This window comes from Pseudorca crassidens, chromosome 14 (genome assembly GCF_039906515.1).
Source record: "Pseudorca crassidens isolate mPseCra1 chromosome 14, mPseCra1.hap1, whole genome shotgun sequence".
NCBI lineage: Eukaryota > Metazoa > Chordata > Mammalia > Artiodactyla > Delphinidae > Pseudorca > Pseudorca crassidens.
In genome coordinates, this window is record NC_090309.1 from 72735427 (window position 1) to 72756738 (window position 21312).

Sequence of the window (21312 nt, forward strand, 5' to 3'; positions counted from 1 at the left end):
GGAGAGGATTACAAAGTGCTCTGGGAGTACGGAGGAGAAGGAGGGACAGGGTAACTTTTCAGTGGGGGAAGATCAGGGGGAGGGGCTAGAGCAGCACTGTCCAAAGAACATTCTGCAATGAGGGAAATGTTCTAAAATCTGTGTCCCTGGTACAGTAGCACCAAAAACCCACATGGGCTCTTGGACACTTGGGATGTGGCTAGTGCACCTGAGGAACTGAATTTTTATTTAATTTTAATGAATTTAAATGGCACATGCAGCCAGTGGCTCTCTTATTGGCCAGTTCAGGTCTAGAGAAACCTTCTTGGTGGAGGTAACTGGTGAATTGGGCCTAGAAGGATAGGTGGGATTTTGGCCAGTGGAAGGGGAAGGGGAAGAGCAAGGAACAGCACGAGCAAAGGCACAGAGGCAGGGAAAGGGCATATTTGGGAAACAGCAAGTGGGTGGGCAGAGTGTGGGCTGTGTGATGTAAGTGCTGCAGGTTGTGGGGGCCTTGAATGCCATGCAAGGAGCGTAGATTGTAATCAGCAGGTAGTCACAGGTCTACTGTGTAGTACTGAGGCTTTTGGGCTGCAGATGGAAGGGCAGGCCAGGATCAGAAGAGACATCCATCTTGATCTTGTAGCCTTTGCCGGGATAAGGTCTCGCTGGTCTTGGGGTCAGTGGGAATGTTTATGTGGCAGAAAATATGCAGTGTCCTCCCAATATGTGGCTTTGCAGATGGCTTCTTAGGGATCCCGGCTTCTCTGATTCTGAGTACAGGGACTCAGGTGGTAATGTCCTGTTTGAGGGAAGCAACATAACCTCCCCACCTCCCACCAGCACTGGATTTTATGACAAAGCACGCCACAGAACGCTGAACTTTGAGTTAAAACCAGTCAGGCAGGCGTGGCATTCCCACCTGCACCTGTGGGAGTTGCTGCTCTTGGGTGGAGGATCACGACTTAGCATCTCACGTCAGCTCTGTGAGCTGGAAAGTCAGATTCACGGCACATCTTACAATTGTGCTCTTCAGAGACAGGAGTGTGACGTACACCAGGATGTTCAATTTACAGATTTATAACAGGACTTGTCCTTTCAACGCAGATCCTAGTGCTACAGGACCTAGTGGTCCTGATGTTTTCTGGCAGCTTACTGGTATCAGAGTCACTGGAAAATGTAATTAAAGTTAGAAGTTTGCTTGATGAACACGGGCTAAGTGCTGAGAGTCAGGTGTCCTTAAGAGGTGTTTTCATCAGGCCTACTGGATCACTGCTCTCGGCCTGCCAGACAGGAAATGTGCCCTCTCTTTCAGGTCACCCTCCCTTTTGGACCATGCTGGACGCTTCCTCTCCAGCGCTTCTTTTAGGCTCTTGACATCCGCCAGATCTTCCTTTCGTCCAGGGGTTCCTCCTCTCAACATACTTCTAGAACATTTCCAAGAACCTGGCTCACTTTACATGACCCTGCTATTTTAGGTTGACTATCTTTATCTTCATCAAAAGACCTATCCCAGTCACCACCCTGGGAGGGTTACTCTGGAAGGCCGAGGACATATATGACCTGAGGATCCTAGAAGGCTGCCCTAGTTTTTTCCTGACCTTTCGCTAAAGTCACCTCTTATCCTAGATCTCGGGGTCTTTTCTGCGTTGATGTCTCTCTCTGCCCACCAGGTACAAAGAGGACACGAATCTCAGTCTGAGTGACTTACAGTATAGAAAAGGGTAACCTTACCTGTCTGTGTAGCTACAGGAGAGGGGCGGTGCTCTAAGTGGCGAGGGGACACCTTTGAATTGGGCTTTTTTTGCTTCAGTTGGGAGCTGTGTGGAAGAGGTAAGATTTGAGCTTCATTTTACTAAAACAAATTTTTTTTATTGAGGTGTAGTTGATTTACAATACAAGTTTCAGGTGTACGACACAGTGATTCACAATTTTTAAAGCTTATACTCCATTTATAGTTGTTATAAAATATTGACTATATTCCCTGTGCTGTATACTAGATCCCTGTAGTTTATGTTATACATAGTAGTTTGTACCACTTAATCCCCTACTCTTATGTTGCCCCTCCCCCCAATTTGAGCTCAATTTTAAAGAATGAGAATAAGGAAGTTTGGCAGCTGGAGGGAAAGGCTCCTTTATTAAGTGGGCCAAGAAAAAGTGACACTGATGGCCCTGGTCCACCCTGACACTTTGAGTCCTGACTGCATGCACAGGCACCATTACTTACTGAAGAAGTCCCAAGACCGTGGAGTGTAGAGTCTAAGGTGTTTAGCCGCATAACAATGGAAAAGGAGATGTCATAGATGAGATAGTGTTTTTAAAAAGAGCCGGCCAAGCCGGATCAGAAACTTCATTTTGAGAGGAGGCCTGGGGTGAGGTCTAAAGCGGCCTGGGAGGATGCCGGGGAGGCACCAGTGAGAGAAGCCAAGCAAGTCTTATTATGTTCCTTAAAGGGTGGGAGCAGGCAGGAGGTATAAACTCACGGCTTCTCATCTCTGCTTGGGGATCTTCTGAAAAATTATACCAAGCAGGTACCTTGATTGGGTTGAAAGATGGCCTGGAGCAGAACAGGGCCTGTGTTTTATGGAACGGCTCCTCTTTGCTGTATGGGTTCTGGATCTCAGTCAGGGTGGGGAGAGGAAGTCTGTACTCCCTGAGTATTATTTGGAGAAGGCTCGCTCTGATTTGGAGTCCTCTTCCTTTTTTAGGGCCTGCTTGTTCTGACGGCCCCCAGAAGGGTGCTGAGCCCCAGGAGGGATGGTAGGTAGGCTCTCCTTCACAGCCCATCTTTTGACCTCCTTATACCAGCACCTGTTCCAGCTGGTTTGTTCCCGCAGCTTGTGGTTGGAAGCCAGGCACCTGGGGGCATTATCTCCTTAAGTGATGCTGGTATTCCGGGGCCTGGGAGGGCAGATGTCATCACTCCTGTTTTGCAAGTGAAAAAAGACTTCTTGGAGTTAAGTGGCTTGTCCAAGGTCACAGTGATAGAACCAGAACCCCAGTCCAGATCCTCTGAGAGTGTGGCTGGCCAAACAGCCCTGCCCTGCTGGGAGCATTTACCCTCAGCTCCCCTGCTCTTCCTTTTTTTTTTTTGGGCGGGGGGGTACGCGGGCCTCTCACTGTTGTGGCCTCTCCCGTTGTGGAGCACAGGCTCCGGACGCGCAGGCTCAGCGGCCATGGCTCACGGGCCCAGCCGCTCCGCAGCATGTGGGATCTTCCCGGACCGGGGCACGAACCCGCGTCCCCTGCGTCGGCAGGCGGACTCAAGCACTGCGCCACCAGGGAAGCCCCTCTTCCTTTTAATTCATCTTGCAAACAAAACAGGCTAATCTTTCTTTCTTTAAAAGGAATATTTATTTATTTTGGCTGTGCTACATCTTAGTTGTGGCACGCATGTGGGATCTAATTCCCCAGCTAAGGACGGAACCCGGCCCCCTGCACTGGCAGCGTGGAGTCTTACCCACTGGACCACCAGAGAGGTCCCCAGGCTAATCTTTCCAAAATACCCATTCACCCTGTCATGTAAGAAAACCTGCGGTTATTCTTCACTGTGATAGGATATATCCATCAACATCTCTCTCCGCACCCCTTAGCTTTAGTTGTATTGTGGGGCGGGAGGTGAAGGTGGGCAAGTGTTTTCCTCCCTATCCAGCCTAACATCTCTTATTTCCTCCCTATCCAGTCACATTCCAAATCTGATTCATCCTCCAGGTTCAGCCTCTGCTCTACACTGACCTCCTTAACCTCATTTATCATTGATACTACTTATTTTTGTTTGGCTTCCAAGCCATCCTGGCCCATCAGGGTGGTTGGTATTTGTGGCGTAGTTCTCTTTAGAGATGCTTTTCAACGATCTTTTCCAATCTCTCCAAGTCTAGTTGAATTTGTCAGCTCCTTGAGGGCAGGGCCAACAGTGTCTGCTTCTTTGATGTCGGGAGGGAGAGGGAAGGAGGGAGAGAGAGGGGGAGAGGGAAAGAGAGGGGGAGGGAGAGGGAGGGAGAGAGGGAGAGGGGGAGAGAGAGAGAGAGAGAGAGAGTATATGTATGTATGTATGTGTATATATATACATATATATACACACACATATATATTCTTCTTGGGGGGAGGGGCCTCTGCTCAGGAGGAGGGAACTTGAAATGGTTGAAGCTGCACCTGGAGGCTCCGAACGAGTGCAGTCTTGAGCAGCAGATGTATGTGCCTGGGAATGAAGGAATCGCTGTACTTTTGAACTCCTCCTCCCCACCCCCCAACCCCGCACCTTGCAAACAGGAAAATGAGACATTCAAGGCTGACCCAGAGTGACCTAGGGGACCCAGGGACTTGGCCAGGAAGTGATTTTCAAAGCCTGAACTCCTCTTCACGCCACGCCGTTTAAGGCAGAGGAGACCACCCCCCGGCAACGCTCCCAGTTCCCGTTCTGGAGCGCACCCAGTTCTGTACGGGCGCTTTCTGCCCATCTCTGTGTGCTCTGAGTTTTCCTACAGTTTCCTGGGCCTCTTCGCTCATCTGTAAGCTTTTCCTTTTTTTTTTTTTTTGGTTGTGCTGCTGAGACTCACTTTTAACAACTTTCTTCTGTCTCTCCCAGACGGCCCGAAAGCTCCTCTCTCCTTTTGCCTGCGCTCCTGGCTCTCTGGGCGCTCGTACCTTACCTCCGCAGCTGGAGGGCAGCCCCTTCCCTCCCGGTTCTCCTCCTTCCCTCCCCGCGCGGCCCGCGGGCTCCCGGCCTCGCCCCCCGGCTCCGCGCCGGGCTCTGGCGGAGTTGGAGGAGAGGGGGCGGGGAAGGCTGGCCGGTTGGAGGGGGCGGGCACCGCCTCCAGCCTGGCCTGGGCGGGGCCCTGGGAACGGGCGGAGGCCCAGCCGCGCCCCCAGGCCCCAGCGCCGGCCCGCCGCCCCTCGGACCGAAGGAGAGGGGCTGGCCCACTGCCAGCGTCTGAGAGCCGGCCCCCTCCCCCGGCCCGCTCGCAGCCAACCAGGCACTCCAGCGGGGCCCACGTGACCTGGAGTTCTAGACAAAGAAAATGTTCAATCCCTCCCCCCCACCTCCCCCTCCCCCTCTCTCTGGCCCCCTCCGCCCCCCAGCCCCATCGCCCCCTTCCCCTCCCCCCAGACGGGCAGCTACTTACAGAGCTTCAGGGCTGGGGCTCACACCTGAGCCGGACCACAGAGGGGCTGCACCTGGCCTTATGGGTAGGTTCCTGGATGGAGCCCTGGGGAAACTGGGGGCGGGGAGGCGGCCGGGGCCGGTGGGAGGATCTCTGGGCCTGCAGCCCTCTGGGCTTGAGAAGAGTCAAGTCTGCCTCCCCGGCCCGCAGGAGCTGGCTCCCCTGCCTGGCCTGAGTTCTGGAGATGCTGAGTTACTGCTGTCCCACCCACTTCCTCCTCAGGAGCCCCAAGCCCCACTCCTTCCTGCGCTCAGGTGGGACCTGGCGGCTCAGGGGCCAGCAAGAGCAGGCCTGGTGTGAGCCTGGGGCAGTGGTCAGCGAAGGCTGGGGGCAGGCCCCGGCCCGTGGAGTTGGGCTAGCAGCGGCGGTTTTGCTGAGCTGGCTGGCAGATGGGTTGTTGGCATTTCCTTGCTGACCTGTGTTCCTGGCTGGTGGACCACGCCGTCCTCAGGCCGTGCCAAGCTTGTGGCCTCTTGAGAGGGACAGTTTCCTCTCCTGCCTGTTCCTGGGAGCCACCGTCAGGCCACCAGAAAAAAGTGGTGTCAGGGTGGGAGGGAGCAGTGTGGCCCTGACAGGGGGCTGTGGGGTGGCCTGACGCCGGCCTGTGATGGGAGAGGCACCTGGGACAGCCCGGGGTCCGCGTGGGTCCCTGGACCTCTGACCTTTGGAATGGGAAGCAGCCCGAGTCGCAGAGAGAGGTGGAGGCGGGACAGCTGCCTGAGGAGATGGGACTGGATGGGGAGGCCATGCCTCCACCAGAGTGGAGTTACCAGTGGCTCTCCAGGCAGAACAAACTCCAGGCCAAGTGGCCTCCTCGAGCCGCCGTAGTGGGGCTGGTGTGGTGTCTTCCTGATCCTGCCCAGTCTCTTGGCTACTCTGGGGTAGGACCTTCTGAACTGAGGTGGGGGGGAGCCTTTAGCCCAAAAGCCCCAGCCCAGAGTTAACCCTTATTTCTCCTATTGTCCGGGGGGTTGGCATGAACGTGGAAAAGGGGCCTCCCGCACTGCCCTAGGCAAGTCTATTCTAATGAGCCCCTCCCCCACCCAGCCACCCTCTCGCCCCTTCTTCCCCTTTCCTCTTGCCTCCTGCTGCTGACCCACCCCCTTCTTCCTTCCCCCACCCCTGCTGGCCTTGTCCCGGTGGAGGCCCCTTCCTCCCCTGCCTGCCAAACCATGCTGGGTGCGTGTTCTCCTGCACCTACTGGGTTGGGGGCGCTTAACAGCCGTCAGCAGCACCGTCTGACAAGCTGGGGGAAGTTGTGGGGGAAGAATAATGTTCAGGAACTCACTGTGGAGGGGTTGAGAAGAGAGACAAAGGGGCTGAGGGGGAGTGAGGAGGGTGGTGTCAGGCACGACTGCCTTCTAGACTGGTGGAGGCCGGGGGGAGCCCGACGCGTGTGCCCCGGGCCCCCCCAGCGCTGCTTGCTGGGATCCTTTCCCCCTGCCGCCTCCTGCCACCTGCGCACCTTGTTCTGGCTGAGGGGGCCCGTCGCCCCTGGAAACTGGGTCTTTTGGCAGAATGGTGCTGCCTTCCACCCAAGGCAGCACCCTGGTCTAGGTCAGCGGCCGTGCCTGAAGTTCACAGAGGCATGGTGGAGGGAAGGGAGCAGAGACTGCTAGGCAGGGCACTTATCTGAGCACATCTGGCCCTGGGATAGCGCAGCTGCAGTTGACAATTCTGAGAGAGAACGTCTCTCCCCACAGGCTTGAGTGCACACCTAGGCACACCTTGTGGGAGGGGAGGAGGTAGATTTTAGGAAGGGGTGGGGCAGGATCCCCCAGGTGAGGGTGGGGCTTGGGAGGGAGGAGCAGGTCCTCTGCGTTCTTCCACCCTCACCCCACCTCGGAGCTCTCTGTCCCAGCTGTTTGTGGGCTGGGGGCAAAGGATGCTTTATCCCATTTTAGAATTTGTTGAGTCAGAGAAAGAACTAAGACTTCCATCCTCGTGTTTTAGGAATTGCCACAAGAAGCAGATTTGGTCTGTGGCCAGGAGGCAAAGACTTGAAGATAGATCAAAATAAAATGAATCTAAGAGACAGTGGACCATTGAGCTCTTCTTAACCTGGGACCTGGGGGTCCATTGACAGGCTTTGAAGAGGCCTTGGAATTCTTGGTACATACATACGTCAACTTCTTCAACCAGTCAGAAGAGGTTAACAGAAATCCTTCAGTTCAAACTCCTTTTTAGGTGGAGCAACTCAAGGGACTGCTCCCAAGTCGGCTGTAAATTAGTTGCAAGGCTAAGACAGGAATATAAATGCTGTGACTTCCAGCTTAGAGATCTTATACTCCAGGTAATCTTGAGGGTGGGTTTGTATTCACAGCTCTAAGCTCTCAGGGAAAGCTTCATGTTGAAGGTGGGATTTTTTTCCCTTTGAATCTGGTGTGGTGAAAATGGGTGCAGAGCCTTGAAGCTTGAGGGCCACGTGTCCTAGATTCAGCCGTTGGGGTGAGATGGGTGAGATTAGGTTGAATGGCCCTCAGAGCTAAGTATCAGGTATTTCATTCTCCTCTGCAGGGTGATGGGAATCCTGGAGCAGGTTTGGAGAAGGAATGGGCATGCAGGTCATAGCCTGAAAGATGAGCATGAGATGGTGAACGGTGAAAGGATGGAGGCTGTTCAAATTGGGAGAATACTTGGGTTTGGATTAATTTGTCAGTGGGATGGCAGAGAGGATGCCTGGCTATACTGTGGACTCCCTAAATAGTTGTTGAAAGAATAAGTGTATTTATGGATCTGAAAGGTGCACGTAGAAAGAAGGCGTAGAATCTGGTGACAACATACATTAGCTGTGATCCTGAGAACTCCAGGATGGCGTGTGAGCACGGGAGCAGGCAAGCTCTTCTGGGGCTTTTCGTGGTGGTTGAGCAGAGGGGGAAGGAGCCGTGCGCTCTGAACACAAAACAGTGATTTCTTCGTTACGTATCACAACAAAACTAGAATTGTGGTCTGGAAGCCAAGACCAGGAAGAGAAGGGGTCGATTGCCCAGGAAAACTATGGAGAAAAGGACAAGAGGATCCATTTCTAGATCGGGGAGTAAGATAGGAGAGGCTGGAGCCAAGGTCTGTGCCTAATCTAAGGGGCATGGTTGGTATCTGCATAGAATTGATCTCTCCGTATCGGAAGATGGGCAACTGATGATGCTGACAATTGAGGAAGGTTAGACGAGGGAGGAAGATCGCCTAGGAGGCAGAGAAGGCTGGCATTGAGTCAAGTGATCTGAGCTCACCTCTCAACTTCACGTCTCTCTGTTTTCCGTGGCAAGCTGGTTGAGTTGATGAGGGAAGAACTCCTCTCTCCAGCCCCTTACCTTCTGTCACTGTCTCCAGACCCTGGAGAGATTGAGAAGAGCCCCTTGAGTGTCAGCTCAAGGTAACTTCTGTTCCTTGTTTCCCCAGGCTGAGAAGAAAGCCAAGGTGATTGCAGTAATGAATGCTGTCGAAGAAAACCAGGGGTCCACCGAGTCTCAGAAGGTGGAGGAGGCCAGTCCTCCTGCTGTGCAGCAGCCCACCGACCCCGCATCCCCCACTGTGGCCACCACGCCTGAGCCCGTGGGGGCTGACGCTGGGGACAAGAACGCCGCCAAAGCAGCTGATGATGAACCGGAGTACGAGGTGAGCGGCTGGCTTCACCTGCCTCGTCCAGCTCCTCCCGTCCTGCTCTCTCTACCCGACCCCAGGCCTCTTTGTCTCTCCAGTCTCGCTCTGTCCATTCAGATGGCGCTCCCTCCTGGCTGTCCTGACCCTCAGATGCCCAGGGCTGGGGTTGCTTTGGGGGGAATCAGGGTGGCAGGGCCTCGTGACCACCATGTAATGACTTCTGCTCCTTGGGGCTCCAGGACGGCCGGGGCTTTGGCATTGGGGAGCTGGTGTGGGGGAAACTGCGGGGCTTCTCCTGGTGGCCAGGCCGCATTGTGTCTTGGTGGATGACGGGCCGGAGCCGAGCAGCAGAAGGCACCCGTTGGGTCATGTGGTTCGGAGATGGCAAGTTCTCAGTGGTGAGTCCTGGGGTTTGGCGGTAGCCTGGCAGGGGCGGGCGGGGAGGAAGGGGTCTTTGTCCCGGGGCCTCTGGTTTTGGCTGGGGGCGTGGTTCGGAATTGGGATGGTAGGAGGGGGCTCTGCTCGTCCCCGCTCTGTATATGTGTGATTGGAGGAAGCCCTTGAGATCATTAGGTTGCACTCCAAACGAGAGTCGGATGTCTTCCAGGAGCCCTGTACCCAGAATTCCCTTCCACCTGCATTCAGGTCCTCCCCGACACCGGGGCTTGGACTCCTCCTTTACGTCATGTAATTATTTACTGGTGCATCCGGTCCTCTTGAGGGCAGAGACCGGGCCCTAATGCCCCCACCCCTGACCACGCCAGGCAGGTGGTGGGTGCTCGGTGAGTGTGGAAGGAGGAGCAAACGAGGGCGGGTTGTGCCTTCAGGTGTGTGTGGAGAAGCTGATGCCGCTGAGCTCCTTCTGCAGCGCCTTCCACCAGGCCACCTACAACAAGCAGCCCATGTACCGCAAGGCCATCTACGAAGTACTGCAGGTCAGTGCCCCTCCGAGGGACTCAGCAGGGCGAGCTCAGACGGCAGGGACCACTTTTGGTCTGGAAGCTGGAGCACAGGGCTTAGGCCTGGGCAGAGGGTCTGCCTGGGAGGCCCTCGGGCCTCCTCCTCTCCTTACTCGTCTCCTTTCTGCAACTTCTCCCACCTGTTGCCTGAGCCCACCTTCGCTACTCTCCCCACACGTGTTGCCCTCCAGGTGGCCAGCAGCCGAGCGGGGAAGCTGTTCCCGATGTGCCACGACAGCGACGAGAGCGACACTGCCAAGGCCGTGGAGGTGCAGAACAAACAGATGATCGAATGGGCCCTGGGAGGGTTCCAGCCCTCTGGCCCCAAGGGCCTGGAGCCCCCAGAAGGTAAACGCAGGTGCACCAGCAGCTCCGCACCCAGGCTCGGAAAGCCGTGCTTAGGTAGGGCCGTCAAGGCCTCCTCCATGAAGCTTCGCAGTGGGAATGGCCGCCGTCTCCCCCTCCCTGGGGCCAGGTAGGGCCAGTGCCGCTCTGGGACTTTGAACAACCTGCTCCCCCTTGGCTTGCTGGCACCAGAGACTTGGGAGCTAGGAACAAGCTGGGCACCGGGCCGCACCCTGCTACACCCCGTTGTAGGTAGATGGTCCAGGGGAAGAGAGCTGGGATTCCTCGTCAGCCAGTAACCATGACCTCATCACATGCTTTCCCGATCCAGAGGAGAAGAACCCCTACAAAGAAGTTTACACAGACATGTGGGTTGAACCCGAGGCAGCTGCCTATGCACCGCCCCCACCAGCCAAAAAGCCCCGAAAGAGCACAACTGAAAAGCCCAAGGTCAAGGAGATAATTGATGAACGCACAAGAGGTAGTTGGCCTGGCTCTGGAGAGAGCGGCAGGGTGAGGCCGGCGTTCAGAGGAATGGGCATGACCCTCGAGGCCTCCTCTGACGCCGGGCTCTCCTCCCCTCTGCAGAGCGGCTGGTGTACGAGGTGCGGCAGAAGTGCCGGAACATCGAGGGTGAGTCCTGAGGGGGCAGCTGGGCCTTGGCCCTGGGAAGTCAATTGTCTGTTCCACTTGGGCCCTAAGGTGGTGGCCGGCACAGAGTACTATAGGTACCGAGGAAGGTACGATGCCGTGGGACATCAGTACTTGGTGACAGGATGTGTCCTTTATGTCCCACCACCTCCAGCCTGCTTGACACACATCTATCTTCCGGTGCCACGATCTTTCCTGTCGGTGGTGGGAACTGGTCACTAGGGTTTGGGACACTCCAGTGGGTCAGATAAGGGTGGCCTCTCTTGGATCTGAACTTGCCCTTTTACCTTTCCTCACCTTCTCTCATCTGGGGGTCATTAGTGCATCCCATATCTGTCTCCCTTGGCCTAGTGATGGTGTGTCCAGCTCGGGGCCCTCAGGGCCAGGAAGGATGAGGGCAGGGGCCTAGGCCTTAAGGGTTGACTGCCCGAGGACATCTCCGGAGTGACACAGGGCCAGGCCCCATTCTCACAGCGGGTTCTTGACCCTCGCACCGTGCCTTTCCTGGAAGGCGGCGTTGCTGCTCAGGGAGATGAGTGGGCTTCTGAGGTCGGGGCCGCGCTGCCTCCCTGTTCCATGGGGCCCCGCCCAGACTCTTTCCTGCCTTCGTTTCTGGCTGCTGCTCCAGCACGCCCCTTGTTATAGCTTTTCTGGAGCTGGGCTTCGGCCCAAGCGGGGAGGGGGCCCTTCTGTGACACTCACTCTGCTTCCTCTGTTTTCCAGACATTTGCATCTCTTGTGGAAGCCTCAACGTCACCCTGGAACACCCTCTTTTCATCGGAGGAATGTGCCAAAACTGCAAGGTAGGGGCACACCCAGCAGCGACGAGGCCCCTGGCTGGCCACACCTCCTGGCCTCTGGGCTGTAGGCGCCTGGGATAGCTGTGAGGGTGACTCCGAGGTTTGCTCTTGAAGCAGTCCTGATAAAATGGATCCTTGGGTGTCACGCGTTTGACTTGCTGTTGCTTTTCCTCTGAGAGATCCTTGCCCCCTCTAAAGCCCCATTCACGTCCCCAGATGTGGGCTCAGTGTCACAGTCGCTAGTGTGAAGTGGGTGTGGACAGACTGATGGGTGGGTCCCTGTGCCCTGGGGCGGGGGACCACAAGGCGGTGCAGGCCTTCTTTTCCAGGCCTTCCCACGCGCCTCTCCTTGGTTTGTCCACTGCAGTGGGGAGGCATGGTGTCCCCTTCCCAGAGCTGTGGTCTGGGCTGGACCCTGGCTGGATGGGTAGCGGGGTCGTGTCTCCAGGCCTCTGTGTTGAGGTTTCAAGGCCAAAGCCCAGAGGCTGGGTTCATAGCCTGCCTTCACCCTGGCTGGCCTGGGTGCTGCCCGGTGGTCTCTGAGCCTCCGCCGTGCTCCCTAGAACTGCTTCCTGGAGTGCGCGTACCAGTATGATGATGACGGCTATCAGTCCTACTGCACCATCTGCTGTGGGGGGCGCGAGGTGCTCATGTGCGGGAACAACAATTGCTGCAGGTGAGGCCCCGCCCCCGCGCGTAGTGGCCCTCCCTCTTTGCCCTGCACTGCGGCCACACTCCATCCGGGACTGGCCTTGGGGTGAGAGTCCCCTCCGCTCCACTGGGCTTCCTTCCAGGTGCTTTTGCGTTGAATGTGTGGATCTCTTGGTGGGGCCGGGAGCTGCGCAGGCAGCCATTAAGGAAGACCCCTGGAACTGCTACATGTGCGGGCACAAGGGCACCTACGGGCTGCTGCGGCGGCGAGAAGACTGGCCCTCTCGGCTCCAGATGTTCTTCGCCAATAACCACGACCAGGAATTCGTGAGTGCTGGGCCGAGGGTGGCTCTCCTCACCCCCCGCCTGCCAAAGCCAGAGGGCAGACTCCACCAGAGCGAGAGCGCTTCGGTCGGTCGGGGGCCTGGGCGCCGGGCAGCGGGGCCTGAGCCGCGAGCGGGCTGTGCAGGTCTGGAAACCCCAAGCGCTCACAGTTGGCCGGGAGGCCAGCCCCGCGCGCGGGTCCGTAGGGCACTCCTGGCCACTCACCGGGCCTGTTGTGCTGGCTGCCTAGGACCCTCCGAAGGTTTACCCACCTGTCCCAGCCGAGAAGAGGAAGCCTATCCGGGTGCTGTCCCTGTTTGACGGAATCGCTACAGGTGAGAGTCTTGGGCGTCTTCGTCCTGGGACGTGGGAGCTGGGCTCAGGGGACTGTGTGTGCGTAACTTTGGCAAAACAGAGTGACGGTTAACGTTACAACTGTTAAAATATTACCGTAAGGAGGAAACTTCTGTGTTCAATGAAAAGTAAAACTAAGTGGTAAACCAGCATGTTTGGTGGGCATTGCCTTACTGGGGACGTGAGGTCGGGGTTGGGGGGCGGGAACGGGGGCAGTGGGAGGGAGGCGCTCCAGCAGAGGTTAGAGCGATCGCTGGTCAGAGACTATGGAAGATTTTCACAGAACCTCAGAGGACAGACTTGGCGACCAAAGCAAAATCATAGGCAGTCCTGTTGTGCTTTGATTATAAGTCGCAGTGAAGAAACAAACTCTAAACGAGAGAGTCTAAAGAATATTTAAATCGCCCGTAATCCTATGACTGGTATTTTGGTATATGTCCTTTCACATTTTTAGATTTCAGAATTTTTTTTCTGTGCATGTGTGTGTTTATATAATCATATGTAGATAGATAAATAAGACAAAAGGATAGTAAAATGCATAGTAAATAGTAAAATGTGTCGTAACGTGCCTTTTCATTTATGATATCATGACTGGTTTTTCATGTCAACCAATATAGAATTACATTATTTATAAATGCTACCTAGGATTCTATGGAGGGAAACTACCATAATTTATTTAATGAACCCCCTATCGGGTTGTTTACTTTTTTCCCCGCCGCTATGAGCAGTTCTGTGACAAGCATCCTTGAACATGCGTCTTTATATACTTAAACCGTTAACTTTTAGGGAATCCCGGGTCACCGTGTAGCCGCTGTTTTTAATTTCATGTGGTTCTTGACGTGAAGACTCATATACACCCCTCAGCCCTGCCCCAAGGCTGAGGCTCTTCAGTCCTTAGGAAACAAATAGTCCTCCTTAGAACTTGTCTTCATGGGACCAAAGGGAGATAGATGGGCAGGCTGGGCCCGGAGACCTTGGCCAGAGGGTGGGGAAGGCACCTGGGCCAGATGTCTGTCTTCTCTTCCCAGCTCAGTGCTGATGTCATGTGAACCTAAAGGAGTTAATGTACAGCTTTGGTTTCCCGGGCTAGGACCTTGAAGCCTTCTTAAGCCACGTCACACCCCAAGAGGCCGTGCAGGCTCCTTGTGGGGAGGTCTTTGGGGAGCAGTGGGAATGGTGCTGTGTCTCCTGACACAGGGCCTGTTCTGTTTCCTTGCCTCAATTCAGCAAGGCTTTGTGGAAGGGCCGTGGTCAGGAAGTGTGAGTAGTCAGTTCAGGAGGAAACACGCTGACTGAGACCGCCCACTCTGTCTTGAAGACATTTGCAACCCAAGAGAAGGGCTGGCTCAGGCGTGCGAGCTGCTCTGAGGTGGAGGATGTGCCGCCTCAGAAGGTGCTGGGCCTTACAGAAGGGGGGAGGCCATCCCGGGGGCTGTAGGCTGGGGTGGGCCTCAGAGAAACCTTTCTAGAGTAGGTGGCATTTACCTTGAGTCTTGACGGATGGTTGAATTTTGCAGCGGGAGGTGATAGAAGGGCTGAGGAAGGACCAGTGTATGCAAGATACAGAAACAGCAAAGCCCACCCAAAAGTCACCTGTTGTTGTCCCTGCTTCCCGAAACCCCCTGCTGTCCTGTCTTGACTATTTTCTGAGTAGATCAAATTAGGCGTGAAAGAGCCTCGACGTAACAGCCTGTCTGATGTCCTTGTTACTGATACTCCAGTTTGATCCAGAAGTCTCCTGCGGCTTTCAGGGCAGGGTAGGGCTTGGGCCTGCCTTTGACCCATGTGTCCGGCTGGCCCGAGGGACCCCCTGCAAAGACTGGGGTGCCAGGGAGGCGACCCAGTGACGGTGCGTTTTGCTGGCTGGCACAGGGCTTCTGGTGCTGAAGGACTTGGGCATTCAGGTGGATCGCTACATCGCTTCCGAGGTGTGCGAGGACTCCATCACGGTGGGCATGGTGCGGCACCAGGGGAAGATCATGTACGTCGGGGACGTCCGCAGCGTCACGCAGAAGCATGTATGTCAGTGCTGCCATGGCCCCGCCCACCTTCTCTACGTCACTTAGCTCCGGGGACAGCGCCAGCTCCTCTCATTTTGTCCATTTGCTCTTTTCCTTTCTCCCCCCCTCCCCCGTTGAACTCTCTCCCTCCTTCTCTTCCATTTCCCTCCTTGTCTCTAGAGGATCGGGGCAGATTCCAGTGGGAATTGGGGGCCAGGCTTCTTGGGCCTGGCTGGTTTCCGGGCCCTCTTGAGTGGAGCGCTGTGGGTTGCAGTGAGGTTCCCATCCTCCCAGTACTGCTGGCGAAAGGTTCGCCAGCCTCCATTTTGGGGAGGGGGGGATCTGGCGGGATCCTGCCTGAGTGGCCCCTTGCTTTTCCAGTTATCCATGTCGACCTCGAACTACAGGCCCTCAGGCATCCTGAAGGGCATATGGAGGGGTTCAGATGGTCCAGACACCTGCCCAAGGTGCGCAGAGCACAGACTACCTTTCATTCAGCTGCCCAGCCTGGACCGCTGTCCCCCCTGAGTGGCTGCTTTTCCTGCTGGGGGCACACTGGTTTCCCCACTGGCCTCACAGATGGTCCAGTTCAGTCCTTTCCCTTTATTATTTAGGAAACAGCCCAGAGAGCCTCAGTGACTTGCCTGTGGCTGCACTGTGTGTGCGCGCGCGTGTGTGTATATGAATGTACGTGTGTGTGTAGAGAGCATTCAAAGCAGCCGGGTCTCTTCTCTCCCATGCCAAAGTACTTTTTTGCTAAATTCACAGATCCTTTCTCTCTCCCTTTCTGCCTCTGTCCCCGGACATCAGGCCCATCACATTACCTTTATCCTCCCAGATCCAGGAGTGGGGCCCGTTCGATCTGGTGATTGGGGGCAGTCCCTGCAATGATCTCTCCATCGTCAACCCCGCCCGCAAGGGACTCTACGGTAGGTGCTGCGCTCACCCCTCCACCTTCTGAGCTGGTGCTTTCGCACGTCAGTTTCCTACTTGGATATTTCTGCCCTGGGACAGCTACTCCCAACGACCCTGCCCTCCCCTGCCCTCCCCGTGCCCGGGCCACACCACTGTCTTCTGTAGACAGCCCCAGCTGATGGCTTTCTCTTCCGACCTCTCAGAGGGCACTGGCCGGCTCTTCTTTGAGTTCTACCGCCTCCTGCATGATGCGCGGCCCAAGGAGGGAGATGATCGCCCCTTCTTCTGGCTCTTTGAGAATGTGGTGGCCATGGGCGTTAGTGACAAGAGGGACATCTCGCGATTTCTCGAGGTATAGCCAGCACCCTTGGTTTGGTCAGCTCACTAATGGCTTCTACCTTGGACTGCTGCTTTATCCCTGTCTCATCTGCATTGTGGAGCTGGGGACTGGTGACTTCCGCTTTGCAAGGGGCCCGTTTGGGAAGCTCTGGGCTTCCCAAGTAGACAGGGAGGAAGCACGCCTTGGACAGAACCCGTGGTCTCACTGTAAGAGGTGGTGTGTGGGTGTGGGCCTCAGCACTTGGAGGGCCTGACTGTTGTAAACAGGGTGGAGTGTCAGAGTCCTGGGCTTGGGGGTCTGTGTGGCGTTTCCCTGGGGGAACCTCTGAGATACCAGAAGCAATTTTCCCAACCAGAGTGGCTTGTCCTCGCTCCCTGGCACCGTGACGGATGCTTTATGGCACCTGGGAAGAAAACACAGCTTATCTCAGTTTCTATTTCCCATTTTGTGGGTCCCAGCTTGCTGAGCCTGGTTTGGGCTGTGCACAGAGGGTTTCTGCAGCCAGAGTCCTTCTTGGGGCGGGCAGTCTGGGAGCCCGAGCCTGTGCTCCCGGGTGTTGGGGGCAAACGCCTCAAGCTGGTGTGTTTGGCTCACAATGTGGACGTACTACAGCGAACACATCCACACTCGTTGGAACTTTCTTTCTCAAAGCCTCCGGGCGAGCTGGAGCTGTGTGGTCCAGTGTGGTGGGCATCTGCCATGTGTGGCATTTAAATTGACATTAAAATTCCTCAGTCACACCAGCCTCCTCTCAAGTACTCCGCCATCTGCAGCTGGTGGGCTAGTGGCCACTACATGGAACAGTGCAGATAGAACATTTCCATCATCGCGGTGTGGACTGTGCGGGTCTAGACTGTTCCAGTGGGAGCGTGTGGAACGTAGCTGGGTTTAATTCCAGCTTTTCCTGGGGCCTTCAGGCTCTCCCAGTGTGGCCTCTCGAGAGAGAAGTAAGAGCCTTTGAGGCTCTAAACTAGCAAATTTCCTGGCACTCTTACATTTCTCTCTCACTCATCTTTAACCTCTGTCCTGTTTTATAGTCCAACCCTGTGATGATTGATGCCAAAGAAGTGTCGGCTGCACACAGGGCCCGCTACTTCTGGGGGAACCTTCCCGGTATGAACAGGTTGGTGAGAGCTCCGTGCCCAGGTGGCTGCGGGTGGGTGTCTGCAGGCAGGATGACGCCCCGAGGAGGGGGCCAGCCTCCCCTGCTGACCAGCTTGCTGCTCTGCCGTGTTCTTCTTTGTTTCCTTTTCCTTGAGGAAGAAGGGGAGTCAGGTGTAGAAAATACTTGCCTGAGAAACCAAGGACTAGTGGTCCCAAATGGGACCTTTAAAAAGCACACTCTTGACACAGAAGAGGACTCATCGTGCTGCTGAGTTATATGGTTGGTTCTCCTACGTTGGTGATGTGTCTAGAGTCAGCTGGTCCCTAGTCCCCTGAGGTAAAGCTGTGGAGGATGTGTTTGGGGATGGGAAGGAGAGTGGTGCACACAGCTGGGCCACATCGGGCTCCAGGAGAGAGAGTGTCGAAGCAGCAGGCACCTCGCAGCTCAGAGGGCCCTGCTCCACTTATTATCCACACACTTCGTTGGCTTCAAGTCCTTTTTCGGAAGGATGCTCTTCGTTTAGGTTACACAGAGATTTTAATGTCCAGGAATGAAGAAAATTTCATTTCTTCAGCGTAATAATCGTACTATAAAAAGGCGTACGTGAAGAAAGGAATTCTGGTTGAGAGTTAGTGGTTCAAAAGCAGAGGGAGATCCACCCAATCTAGATACCTATTACGGAAAGAAATACTTTGCACCATGTTTTGAGTGTGGATTTTAAGCCTCCTTGGTACACCTACAAATTGGGAACATCATTTAACCTGGCCTCAGTCATCTAATCTGCCTCTCTGGCAATAGCATGAAGTTTTAGGAACTTCCCCCGTCTCATACCTGTTTGGCAAAGCTGCCGTCTTTTGCGAGGGCTTGTTGGCTGGGAAGGAGATGGGTCAGTGGGCAGCTGACCTGAAAACTGTCTCGGTGTCTCCCTAATGTTCCCGGGATGGATGTCTGTGCGTACTGGAGAAATGGACTGGCTTATGTAGTCCAGTATTTTTATGGAGCCAGTAACTCAGCGTACCCTGACAGCCCTTGGGGGGATTGTTCTCACATGCTTCTTCCAACTCTAAAATTCTAGAACTCTGAGCTTCCAGGAGGAGCAGAGTTACCGCGAGGGACCAAGTAGAGTGTATATGCGCCTAAACAGGGAGGAGCCTGGAGGCGCGATCTGACCATGGGTCCTGGGGTGGTTCCCATGCAGAGATGGTGGACCGCTCTGTGAAACCTTTATTACGTAATCCTAAATGTCAGAAAAGGCCAGCAGCGAAGGTGATATTTAGTGATCTGGTCTGCCTTCTGAGAAGTGACACGTTCCGTGTCACAAAATTTTAGTCTTCTGGGGACTGTGCAGAATTTGTCTGGTTAACTAACTGTACATTTCAGGTGTACAGTTTGACGAATTTCATCCAGTGTACAGACCCATGTAACCATCACCGTAGTCGAAATACAGGCCATTCTGTCATGCCAAAGCTTGCTTTGTGATGGGTGCTTTTAAGACTCAGTCTATTTTTAAGTAACAGGTTTAAAAATAATTGGGCTTTTCCCCGTCTGGGCAGGCGTTGTCTGTTCATTTGTAGTTTGAGACCACTTTTGAATTCACCTTTAAGGATTCATGCTTGGGGGACTTGTGTCTGTGAGTGGCTGCAGTGTATGTCGCATGTGTTGGGGAGTCTGAGGGGGGTTACGACGCACGTGGGTGACGGGGTCCTCTTTGATTTCCCCGTGTGAGTCAGATGGCTGCTGGCTCAGGGCCCTGGGTGCGCCCCTGCCGTCGTCCTGGTCTCTGTTGTTACTCTCTCTCTTCTGCCTTCCAGGCCGTTGGCATCCACTGTGAATGATAAGCTGGAGCTGCAGGAGTGTCTGGAGCACGGCAGGATAGCCAAGGTTAGCCCAGCATCCAAGCCCTCTGCTGGGGGTAAGGAGAAGGGCAGGACGGGCTGGAACAGCACCAGGGCTGTGTGTCCCGCCTGCAGAGGATGCGACTGAGGGGGTCGTGCATGCAGTTGGCCAGAGCGGGAGGGTCGAGGGGGGAAAGCCTGGAGGGCCGGGGGAGAGGTCAGGAATCCTTGCTGCCTGCAGCCCTTCCGTGCTGAGCTCGCCGCTGCTCCTGTGGGAGGCAGACGCTAAGACGTCTTTGCCAAGGCCCCTGCGTCTGCTACGGCTTTTGAACGATTGAGCCAGGACCTATTGCACGAGCCTTCAGAGCAGAGCTTCTCCTGTGATGTGGAAGCTCCCTTTCTCTCTGGAGAAACCTCCTGGGGCTGCTGGCACCCCAGGGGTGCCTTTGCGCCCCTGAGTAATTTGGCATCCTCTTGCCTGTAAGTCACCACCCCTGGGAAAAAACAATTCTTAGGAGACTGACGAAGGACAGTGGCTCAAGCTGCTGTCTGTCAAGCCCTTGGCCAGTGGGACTGGACTGAGGATGGCCGGGTGACCTCAGTGTAGGAAGAAAAGCAGGGCAGTGGGGTCTGTGGAGGCTCACGACTGGAGCCTGACCTCGGCCCCTGGATGGACCAGGCCTTGTCACCTTTGGACGCACCAGTCCTTGGTAGGTGCCTGGCAGGAGATGAGTACTCATTTCTCTTTTCCTCTCCTCGTCTTCTAGTTCAGCAAAGTGAGGACCATTACTACTAGGTCGAACTCCATAAAGCAGGGCAAAGACCAGCATTTCCCCGTCTTCATGAATGAGAAAGAGGACATCTTATGGTGCACTGAAATGGAAAGGTACCCACTCACGCTGGTGTCGGGCAGGAGCGGGTGGGAGGGATCTCCGCCTCTGCACCAGACTCGGATCCCCTGCGGATACCCCGTGAGCAGTGGGTTTTCCCAAGCATTTCCCAACATGGCAGATTCCTGGGGGAGGACTGCTGTGCGTTGTAAGGCTGGTTTAAAGTAAGGGGGGGGCGTCTAGGAATCAACCCCCGATGCCTTGGCTCCCAGCGGTCCTTCTGAGCTCCAAGGAAGCACTGTGGCTGCAGGAGCTTCCCTGCGTCCCACTTGCTGATGTTATGTGCTTTGCAGACCAGGACAGTGTGGGACCAGGTGGGCCTTAAAGCCTCAGCACCCTGCTTTGGCACAGATTGGACTTGGGCTAGATTCCTCATTCTTGGGGTAACTGCCATTTAGCCAGACAAAGAGACCATTTTCACAGGCAGCCGGAGCAAGCAGGAACTCCTGACATCAGGCAAGGGTTTGGCCCCCTTGCAGAGTCTTCCATTCTCTGCGGGGGAAGATACCAGGGATGTATTTTTATTACATACAGAGTTGAGATACCCACTGTGGGTCTGAATTTCAGGTGGAGCGTGTCCTGGAGGTGTTTCTCACAAACGCTAACTCTGTTTCTACTGCGTGGGAAATCTCTAGGCAGTGATCATCTTAACATACCTTCAGACCCACAGAGCGTAGCCGGGCGCCTGAGTCTCGAACAGGTTATTAAGGACACAGAATTGCCCAGGCTGGCGCTGACTCCTGCCCTGTCTGCCTTTTCTCCCCAGGGTGTTTGGCTTCCCTGTCCACTATACCGACGTCTCCAACATGAGCCGCTTGGCGAGGCAGAGACTGCTGGGCCGGTCGTGGAGCGTGCCCGTCATCCGCCACCTCTTCGCTCCGCTGAAGGAATATTTTGCTTGTGTGTAAGGGACGTGAGGGCAAACCGAGGTAGTGAAACAAGGTTTAAACAAACAAACAAAAAACACAAAACACAACAAAATACCAAGAACATGAGGATGGAGAGAAGTATCAGCACCCAGAAGAGGAAAAGGAATTTAAAACAAAAAAAAAAACCCCACAGAGGCAGAAATACCGGAAGGCTTTGCCTTGTAAAAAGGGTTGGACATCATCTCCTGATTTTTCAATGTTAATCTTCAGTCCTATTTAAAAACAAAACCAAGCTCCCTCCCCACCCTCCCACCCCCTTTTTTTCGGTCAAACCTTTTGTTTTCTACTCTTTTCAGAGGGGTTTTCTGTTTGTTTGGGTTTTTGTTTCTTGCTGTGACTGAAACAAGAGGGTTTATTGCAGCAAAAAAAAAAAAATCAGTGACAAAAAATAGCAACATACCTTGCAGAGGAAAGATGGGAGTGAAGGAAAGAAGGAAATTCTATAGAAATCTATATATTGGGGGTTTTTTTGG

At 54.9% G+C, this 21312-nt stretch overlaps 1 protein-coding gene and 1 long non-coding RNA gene across 5 annotated transcripts in view; one reads left to right on the plus strand and one right to left on the minus strand.

Annotated features, from left to right (window-relative positions):
* Positions 1-20969, plus strand: part of DNMT3A (DNA methyltransferase 3 alpha) — a 98310-nt gene extending 77341 nt beyond the window's left edge. Inside the window, exons 1-18 of one of the 2 annotated variants that reach the window (XM_067703534.1) lie at positions 6940-7734; positions 8541-8756; positions 8981-9139; positions 9569-9676; positions 9892-10048; positions 10377-10526; positions 10634-10678; positions 11420-11499; positions 12060-12172; positions 12291-12474; positions 12722-12806; positions 14698-14843; positions 15664-15754; positions 15944-16092; positions 17118-17203; positions 18997-19066; positions 19788-19906; positions 20677-20969. In XM_067703534.1, the coding sequence (XP_067559635.1) occupies positions 7663-7734; positions 8541-8756; positions 8981-9139; positions 9569-9676; positions 9892-10048; positions 10377-10526; positions 10634-10678; positions 11420-11499; positions 12060-12172; positions 12291-12474; positions 12722-12806; positions 14698-14843; positions 15664-15754; positions 15944-16092; positions 17118-17203; positions 18997-19066; positions 19788-19906; positions 20677-20818 (2172 nt within the window). In that variant the 5' untranslated portion in view covers positions 6940-7662 and the 3' untranslated portion in view covers positions 20819-20969. Of the gene's footprint in view, positions 1-6939; positions 7735-8540; positions 8757-8980; positions 9140-9568; positions 9677-9891; positions 10049-10376; positions 10527-10633; positions 10679-11419; positions 11500-12059; positions 12173-12290; positions 12475-12721; positions 12807-14697; positions 14844-15663; positions 15755-15943; positions 16093-17117; positions 17204-18996; positions 19067-19787; positions 19907-20676 lie in introns of those variants that run through there. The other variant, XM_067703533.1, reaches the window with a different exon arrangement.
* LOC137205394 (uncharacterized) lies at positions 1838-4997 on the minus strand. Of its 3 annotated transcripts, XR_010934117.1 has the most exons (4): positions 4536-4986; positions 4132-4177; positions 3100-3902; positions 1839-2904 (listed from the first exon to the last, which is right to left on the minus strand). It is a non-coding gene; the product is annotated as an uncharacterized lncRNA (long non-coding RNA). The 3 variants fall into 3 exon arrangements; XR_010934116.1 differs by having other exon boundaries at positions 1838-2904; positions 3040-4177; positions 4536-4997; XR_010934115.1 differs by having other exon boundaries at positions 1838-2904; positions 3100-4177; positions 4536-4993.
* Positions 20970-21312: the final 343 nt, after the last annotated feature.